Source organism: Ananas comosus, linkage group 13 (genome assembly GCF_001540865.1).
Source record: "Ananas comosus cultivar F153 linkage group 13, ASM154086v1, whole genome shotgun sequence".
NCBI lineage: Eukaryota > Viridiplantae > Streptophyta > Magnoliopsida > Poales > Bromeliaceae > Ananas > Ananas comosus.
Window position 1 is genome coordinate 2056411 of NC_033633.1, and position 9722 is coordinate 2066132.

Consider the following 9722-nt stretch of genomic DNA (forward strand, 5'->3'; position numbering starts at 1 on the left):
TGGTTGGAATTGGATTTGCCGATGCATAACACAATTGTGAAATAAACTAGATTTTGTTGCATAGCTGCTAAATCTCCACATTGTTATGTTTCAACATTTTGATTATACAATATGATCAAATATTATCAAAAGAAGTGATCTTCATTGCTGCACTCACAACCTTTTTAGCCATATATAACATCACCACCCTGCATGATCCTCTAAACACAACATTGCTTGGTATTGTTTTACATTTATTTACTCATTTATTTCTCTCCTGTCATGTACTTTTTATTAATTTATTACTGTTGTTTACACTTTGTTTAATGCCCCACATGAGTTACAGAGAATCCCAGCTCAGGTACCTTCTAATCTTGTGGACAACTTTAGGACAAAGGGAGTGGTTATAATTTCCTTAATTTAAATAATGAACTAAGATAATGAGGATTTAGATGCATTGTAAAGAACCATAACATGAAAGTAGGGTTGAGTTAAAAATTTACTCCCTAGTGTTTGACTTGGATATATTTGTTTAGTCCTAAGATGATGCTAGAGAAAATTTAGCATAGTATTACAATCTATGAATTGTGAAGTTCTTGTGAGTTATCAAACAATGTTAAGAGCTCAGTGAAAACAAATTCATTGGTACAAAACAACACAAAACAAAAGTTTGAAAACATTTTCACCTCCCCTCACCAACAATAGTATTAGATTAGAAAATAGATGCCATCTATTTTCACCCATAAACAAACAAACCAGTTTTCTCTTCAATCTAAAATCCTATATTTCTCTTCATATTGTAAATCCCAGCTAAAAAGGACCAAAAACAAAAACAAGAGTAGCCTAAATCAACTCCTCTTCTGGGCTATCTTGTGGGCACCTGATGAGCTCCAAAATGTTCACCACCTCGGCCATGTCGGGCCGGTTCGACGGCACCTGTGACGTGCAAATCAACCCTAATTTCACAACCGACACCGCCTCCTCGACTGGAAACTTACCCCCTAACCTCTCGTCAATACACTCCCCCACTCTCCTTTCCTCCAATGCCCCCCTCACCACATCGCAAAGGACCACCACATCATCCTCCATGTACTCCACAGGCCGCCGCCCCGTCACTATCTCAAGCGCCAAAACCCCGAACCCGTACACGTCGCACTTCTCAGTGATCTTCATGATTTTACATGCGAATTCCGGTGCCATGTATCCAAGCGCGCTTTGGACTTTGCTACTAAGAACATATCGGTCTAGCATCGGCAGCAGTTTGGCCAATCCGTAGTCCCCGACCTTGGGTTCACCCGCCCCATCGATAAGAATGTTGCTTGATTTGAGATTGTAGTGAATTACGTTGTGACGATGTAAATGAGCCAAGCTTCTAGCTGTTCCAAGTATGATATCAAACCGTTCCTGCCACGGTAGATGGTTCGATGGAGAGCTCTCGTGAAGGTGTTTGTATAAGCTACCGCCAGGAACAAACTCGTAGATAAGTAGTTGCAAGGATGGAGTCCAATAATACCCTTCGAAAGCGACGAGATTTGGGTGCCTTACTTTCCCTAGCTTGTTCACCTGTCTCTCGAAATCTTCTTGCGACTTCACTAGGCTCGAAACCGTGAGCTTCTTGATTGCCACCGGACGGCCGTCCCCCAGCATGGTCTTGTACACAGTACCGAATCCCCCGCGGCCCAGCTCGCAATCCTTGTTGAGTATGGCATGGGCCCCGAAGCTAAACTGTGGGTCGGTCCCAGAAAACATTACTAGCTTGCCCGAACTGTCATCAGTTGCAGGCGAATGGCAATGGCTGTAGTAATCGTCAGAAAGGGCGAGAGCAGCTGTGGAGCGAGAGGCGGAGGAGCGAACTCGGATGTTAAGGACTGTAATTGTGATCACGCCGACCGTGATTAGGGCAGCGGCCCCAATGGCTACGAGAGCAGAGATGCTGAAGATTATCTTCTTGTGACGGGCATCGGATGGAGAGTTAGGGTTGGAGACAGGATCGGAGGAGGAGTTAGGATTTAGGACGATCGGCTTTGGGAGGACCCCGGGGCACGAGCGGTTAAGGACAGACCCGCAGAGGCCAGGGTTGTCGGAGAGGGAAGACGGGGAAATGGTGTTAAAAAAGTTTCCGGCGGGGAGGTTGCCGGAAAAGAGGTTGCGGGAGATGTTGAAGAAGAGGAGGTGAGGGAGGTTGGAGAGTTGCTTAGGGAGAGTGCCAGTGAGTTTATTGGAGGATAGGTCAATTGTTTGGATGGTGGTGAGATTGCCTACTGCTGTAGGAATTGGCCCTGTGAGATTGTTCTCTGATAGTATCCTTCATGAACAAAATTCAACCGAAGAACAAAGAAAAAATTGAATCAGTTTGCGATCGAAAACTCTAAAACTAAGAGAACCAGCAATGATTTTACCATTTTTCAATTCTTTCCTAGAATGCAAGATGATTTAGACAAAAAAAAAACAGAGAAGAAATGTATTGATTATGAATTAAATGACTAGTTTAGTATTAGCCAACCTGGTCTAAAAGGACAAATACTAAAGATTAGGGAGGGTGATAAACTACGACAAACTGCGCAAAGTTAGCTGAAAAAGTTAAGGATAATCCAAAACTACTTTGACTAAGACAGCAGTGCTCACAGAAAAGCGCTTATCACACCAAAACAAAAGAAGCAAAAAGAATAATGTTATCAGAAACCAAACAAAGAGCTTTGGTGAAAGATTAGTTCTAAAGGGGAGCTTCAACAAATCCCTCTCTCTCTCTCTCAATAATGAGAGAAAAAGGTTCAGGAACAATTTATTCAATATTATTATTGCAGTAACTAAATAGAACATCGAAATAAGGAGGACATGAATGGAAAAAATAGAAAGGAAAAGAGAAACTTACAAAGATGTGAGGGATGAACAGTTCCCTATCTGCACTGGTATTTCTCCTGTAAGTGAGTTCTTATCCAATCTCAGCACCTTGAGAGAAACCAATCCCCCAATTTCATTTGGGATGCTCCCATTCAATAGGTTCCAACTGAGATCAAGCACTTCTAATGACTTGATCTCTCCAACTGTCACTGGGACAGAACCCGAAATCGAGTTCTTTGAAAGATTTAACAGCTTCAGTTCATGAAATTTCTTGATATCAAGTGGAATTTCACCAGAAAATGTGTTGTCAGATAAATCCAACATGCTCAGATTCTGCGGAGCATCACTGGGGATTTGTATCATGCCACTCATTTTGTTACCCGAAAGCGAAATCCTCTTCAGTCCTGATCGAAAAATCCAAGATGGGTGACTACCCATCAAAGAATTCCCGCTGAAGTCCAATTCCAGCAAGCTTCTGCAAGCACCAATCGATTCCGGCAGGTTCCCCGTAAAATTGTTCTCAGAAAAATCCAGTTTCTGCAGAAAAGTGAGATTTTGGATTGAATCGGGGACTCGCCCGGCGAACTGGTTGCGCGACAGATCCAAAAGCTGCAAGCTTTTCATCTCCCCAATCCAATTGGGAACTTGGCCGGACAACGAATTCGATCCCAAGCTCAAGTAACTGCACACGGAAAGCTTCTGCATTGATTCGGGGAGATCACCATTGAGCAAATTTGAGCTGAGATCGAGTGTTTTCAACAGATAGCAGCTGCCGATGTCGGCGGGGACCGGGCCCGAGAGCCGATTCCCGCGCAAGTTGAGCGTTCGAAGCTTGTAAAGCTTACCGATTCCAGCAGGGAGCTCGTCGGAGAAGGAATTGAAGGAGAGATCGAGGGATTTGAGGTTGTACAGGGACCAAATTGAGCTCGGAATGGACCCCCGCAACCTGTTCGACGAAATGTTTAGGCTGACCAGGGCAGAGCACCCGCCCACGCTCGCGGGGACGGCCCCGGTGAGCGCGTTGTCGGCGAGGGAGACCGCGGCTAGGGTTTTGATCCGGGCGAGGCTAGGGTTCAGCGCCCCGGAGAAGCCGTTGCGGGCGAGGGAGAGCCTCTGGAGCGACTGGAGCTGGAGGAGCCCGCGGGGCTGGAGCTCCCCGGCGAGCCCGAGCCCCGCGAGCGCCAGCTCCGTCACCCGTCCCGAGCGGTGGTCGCACGCGACCCCGGCCCAGGAGCAGGGCGACTCGTCGTCCTCGCTCCACGACCCGAGGCTGGAGCGGGGGTCCCGTAGCCCCGCTTTGAAGACGATGAGGCCGAGTACGTCGTCGTTAATGGCGCTAGGCGTGGCGAGTAAACAAGGTAGGAGGAGGAGGAGGAGGAGAAGGAAGAAGACGACGGAGCTGTTACATAGTAATGGCGCCATTTTCGTGGTGCTTTTTTTCAAAAAAAATTTCCTTTTGTTCTTGGAAAATGCTAGTTCGCCATTAATGGCGAGCTCGCGAGAGAGAGAGAGAGAGAGAGAGAGGGAGAAATGGAGTTTTACTACGCATCCAAAATGGAGCTCTCTCTCTCTTTCGCTGTGCATTAACACACTATGTCTATATATATATATATATATATATATATGTTGAGCACGAAGGAGTGAGGCTACTGTGTACACTTAATACTCGTTGCTCGCCATTGAAATTTGCTTCTCCATTATGCGCGTATCACTGTTTCAGGCTGAGAGATGGGGCCCACATGTGAGTCTTTTGACAAACTAATTTATTGTGCGCACCTGGTGCACAGTAAACCGTGCACCGTGCCTGTAAACCTCTCTCTATTTGAGTATTTATTACCATTTTGGGACAATTGGTTACATACTTTTGAAATATTTTCAACTTTTCTATTTACCCTTCATAGAAGGCTAGTAGTAGAAATGCTCTTTTATTTTTAAAAAATTCTTTGAAATATATCCTCAAAATTAAATTTTGTTAGTGAACTATTAGGAACCGCTGTTATCTATGTGAGATTACTCTTTTGTCCTTTCAAATATATTTTTCTTTCGTCACCAACTTTTATTATTTGCCCCTTAAGTTAGGGATAAAATAAGTATTTCGATTTTTTATACTTTCAAATATTCTGTTATATCATTATTAACTTTTCTTATTTGTCCTTAAGGTAAGACAAAATAGGTATTTTTATTAATTTTTTAACTATTGTTGAAATTAAACTCAGGTTTAATCCGAGATGATTTAATGAACACTAACAATAGATGTCTTTTAAATAACCCATAAAATATACGAGGGATATACTTGAAATAAAAAAAAATAAGAACAAAAAAAAATATTTCAAAGATTTTGAGAAATATATAGACAATTATCTCTACAATTTTCTACTTGGAACTCCAAGTTAGCTCACTAAAAACTGACGTGTCAATGATGTGATATTTTAGTGTTTATAAATTTATATTATATTTTTTACTACATTGGCGGTATATTAGTATCTAGTCAATTGTATAATTAGACTGTAAATTTAATTATAAAAATATAAAATTTGTAATTATTTATAAGGGTAAAATGAAACTCTTTTAGCAATTTAGAAACCATCAAAGAGAACTAAAATGAAACTTCGCCAAAAAAGAAAAAAGGAAAAAGTTTGGGATTAATGGTGCAATTTACCTTAAAAAATTTATCAAATTATGTGTAGCCCAAATGAAGCGCAGTGCTTTTACAACTACATTTATTTTCTCATAAGGAGGGTTGGTTGTTGAAACTTGAAACATGTATATCATGGATGGCACAAACACAATAACTCAGTAATTATTATTATTATTATTAAAAGCATTAAAATATGGCTTCTTTTGATGTAGCACAACACCATAACTACGTAGTATTGTAGTTAATGCATGAGAGCTTTTCAACTTTCAAAGATAACTATATATTCATTTTTTTCCCTTATAATTTAATTAGATTTGAGATAGAATATTTGTAGTGAGTATCTTTACTTTCGCGTCCTTTTTTATGATAAGATACTCATATCGATGATCAACACACAGTTAGTTAAACATTTAAAAGGCTTTAAAATTAATAATTTTTAATAGCAAATATAAGATGCATTTAGGTTCATTTTTCTTATTCTAGTTTTCGCCATCTTCTTTTTTCAATATACATTCCTATACTATTTTTTTTTTATCGACAATCTTTACATTTTTATTAAGGAACTAATTGTTTTAGATGAAAGTTAGCTAATAACTTTTTTAAAAGACAATGTTAGATAGTAGGAAAGATATAAATGATTCTCTCCATTATAGATACATTGATAACTTTTCTCAACTTATTTTAAACTATATTTTCAACCTCTTTTGTTTTTTATTTTCTGTGTCAAAATGAGCTATATANGGCCTATATATATTTATACTCTGCTACTTTCAATCAGCATTTTTTAGTAAAACTGCTAAATTTCATCTATATTTATAGATTTATTATTTATATATATTATATTGATTAAAAAAAGTTAGTGATATCTCTAAAAATATAAATACATTGTCGAAAGTGAAAAAACCCTCTAGCATAGTAATATAATGCTTAATCGATACTTACATTGAAATAAACTTTCTGATGAATTAGAGTACAGATAAAAATTACTTTTCTCTTTTTTTTGATTAAAATTCTAGATCTAAATCTAAAGTACAGTATAAATATTCATAAAATTTTTGTATAGTCGTATAATTAAAAAGATAATATAATATAGTAAATAAGTAACACTAAAGCTAGAGTACATCAGGGTACTAAGCTACAGTACATCAGGGTGTGTAATTAACCCTTCTTTAATGAGTGGGTTTTTAACTCTTCCCAAAATATTCAATGTGGGGCTCTACTCCTTTTTTGGCTCTCCATTTGCATTAATTGATCATTAAATGCGTGGTCGTTTTACCTCATTAAATGCTACCAAATTTTAAAATGGAGGGAACTTGTAATCAATTTAAATTTCATTGCATACACCTATTGTATAACTATATCTCATATACCTTTTTTTTTTTTTTAATCCCAGAGATCTCTTAATTAGAAATTTAGCTTGNCATTAGGCATAGAGAGAATTTCAATGAGTTTGGAAAGCACCACCCACCTTGTAGGTCTATTTAGGTGCTCCGAGGATTTTCTTGGGATTTTTAGACCTCTCGTTCTTTACCTGCGGCAAAACGAACCCTTATTAGGCCATTTTGCTCATAACTTTACTTTGACTTTTCGAAATGCTTTTCCGAGCGCACCAACGCGTCGGGAATATCCCCAATTAGGTTTTTAGAGGGTCAATTGCACTTAGAAACCCTTATGAGCAAAAGCCCCAATTTGGGTGCCCTAGCTCCAATGTATATCAAAACCTAGGGTTTGATCTCATTGGGAAGCAAAAGTAGCTTCATTATACTCTAATTAGTCCATTAGAACCATTCTTAGGCTTTCCAAAACCCTAGTTTGGATTTCACCATTAGAGGTGGTCCAAGCTCACCTATGTATCAAAACTAGGTTTTGATCTCTTTAGAAGCAAAAGAAAGCTTCAAAACTACTATATATTCCATTAAAAACCAACCTTAGGTTCATTCAAACCCATTTCTAGGGTTTTACTACATTAGGGTTTGAAGCTTACCTTATAAGCTTCCCTTTCTTCAAGCTAGAGATGAAGGAGAAGGAGTTTCTTCACTTCTTCTTCTTCTTCTCCACTTTCTTCCTCTTCTCTTCCTTCTTTTCTTCCTTTCTTCTTCTTCTTCTTCTTCTTCTTTTGTCTTCTAGAGAGAGAGAGGGAGAGAAGAGAGTGTGAGAGGGAGTGGAATGAGAGGAAAAACCCCTCAGCCCCCTAACATAGCTCAATGGGTTGCAAAAATGCTAATAAACCCCTCAACTTTCACTTTATTACACTGCCCGAACTGGGCAGTTCGCGCAGGCAGAGACCGGTCTCCCCGAGCAGGGACCGGTTCCCGAACGTTGTCCCAGCGCGGCCAGAGCTGCCGCGCGCAGTGCAACCGGTCTCTCCCTATGGGACCGGTCTCTGGGGGACCGGTCTCTCAGACAGAGACCGGTTCCCGAGAGCTGATCCTCCAGGACTTAGCCGATTTTTCGGCTATCTCACTCTGCACGCGTTCGGGGACCGGTCTCTCCCTTTAGGGACCGGTCCCCGAGAGCTGAAAATCTGCAGTTTTGCAGAATTCAATTCTTTAGCTCTCGAAAACCTTCCACAACTCACTTTTAATCATCTTAACACCTTCGGACTCTCCGAAGTGTTCCATCCTCGCACTTTGGTCAATTTGACTAAAGTTCGACATCTTTATTTTCCGAATTTTCGGTATATTACAGCTATAATCAATCTTAATTGGGATTTAATTTACATACCCCCAAATCGAAGCTCCTTCTTCCAGATTTCTTCAGTTCAGACCAGCAGGGGCTTCAACTTCACCACTTCTTCTATTTTTGGCAGCCAATACTTAATCATTTAACTCTTTTCTAAACTAACCACTTCGATTTTAATTTAAAATGGCATCAACTTACTTTAATCTAGGATCTTATCAAGTTGATCTCAGCACCAACAACACCAACAGCATCATCTCCCATCTCGATTACCTCTCGCAGCTCAGCACAGGGGAGAATCCAACTCTCTCAAACTTTTTCTCCCTAAACTTGTTCTTAGGGCTGAGAGAAAAGAGAGAGGAAGAAGTTGGATGTAATCAAGCTGATGAAGGGGTTACCTAGCACGTGTACAACTTCCACTCAGCTGGGGTTAAGTGATAAGCTCAGAAAACTGCATCTTAACCCCTTAAACTTGCAAAAATGCATTGCAGCCTGCAGGTTTACAATTCAGCCCCTGCAGGTTCGCAGTTTAGTCTCTGCAGGTTCGCAGTTTAGTCCCTGCACTAACAACAAGCTGGCAGCAGCAAATTTAAAGCCTTCTTGCGCGTCTAGTTCGCTTCGAACACTCCTAATCCCTTCCAATTCACGCCAAATAACCTCTACAAATTGCCAAATTAATTTGGAAGCAAATAATTTTTATTTTAGCAATATTGTGATCAATTTGATCCCAATCGACTAAAATTTCAGCTTTCAAGTAGCAATGGCAATTGGATGTCTTTAGCCACTCCAATTCCATTCATGTCTATTCTCACACTTCCAAAACATATGTCAACGACAGATCACAAGCTGCTAATTAATTTTAGAAATGCTTAATTTGCATTTTAGCATTATTGTGATCACTTTAATCACAATTAGCTTCTAATCAAATTTTCAGTCTATTACACATAGGTTGGACAAGAGTGGCATTGAACCTAGTGTTAAAGAACATAGGTTGAGAATTGAACCTAGAATCATATAAACCTAGGTTATGTGATAAAAGCATTAAATCTATGGTCAAATGGATCTAGGATGGAAAGGATATTGGACATAGATAGGTCGACACTATAGGATTAAGACCAACCCTTGAGCTATGTGAAATGGATTTCGGAATCCCAGAACTTATGGATCACACCGAGAAGGGTGTGGGGCGTGTGCGACGATTTCGCAGCCAGATGGTTAAGCCGGTTTGTGGATTATACCGCCGGTTGACTTGAGCCATGGCGGGGCGTGTGCAACGATTTTGCCGCCGGGTTGCTAAGTCATGCAGCGCGGTAGGCTGTGGTTGGCTGAGGTGCATGTGAGAGTTCCTTCACCTCGAGCCGGACAGAGCGCGGATTATCCGTAGTTGATTGACTCAAGATCGAGTCGAGTGGCATAGTGTGACTAAGGTAAGAGTAACCTTAGGAAAGAATGGTAAATGAGCATAATATGGCTAAGGTGTGAGTACCCTTAGTACAGAATAAAGAATAGTTAAAAATAAAAAATGGCTAACAATAAAAGAGTGGCAAATGATAGAGAGTAAAACCATTTAATCTACTTGCATAGT

The 9722-nt window shown here is 40.2% G+C and overlaps 1 protein-coding gene across 1 annotated transcript; it reads right to left on the bottom strand.

The window, feature by feature from the left end:
• LOC109719144 (probable LRR receptor-like serine/threonine-protein kinase IRK) lies at positions 565-4621 on the bottom strand. The gene is made up of 2 exons (XM_020245676.1): positions 2852-4621; positions 565-2284 (listed from the first exon to the last, which is right to left on the bottom strand). The coding sequence occupies exons 1-2, from the start codon at positions 4402-4404 to the stop codon at positions 823-825; spliced, it is 3015 nt and encodes a 1004-aa protein (XP_020101265.1). The 5' UTR covers positions 4405-4621; the 3' UTR covers positions 565-822.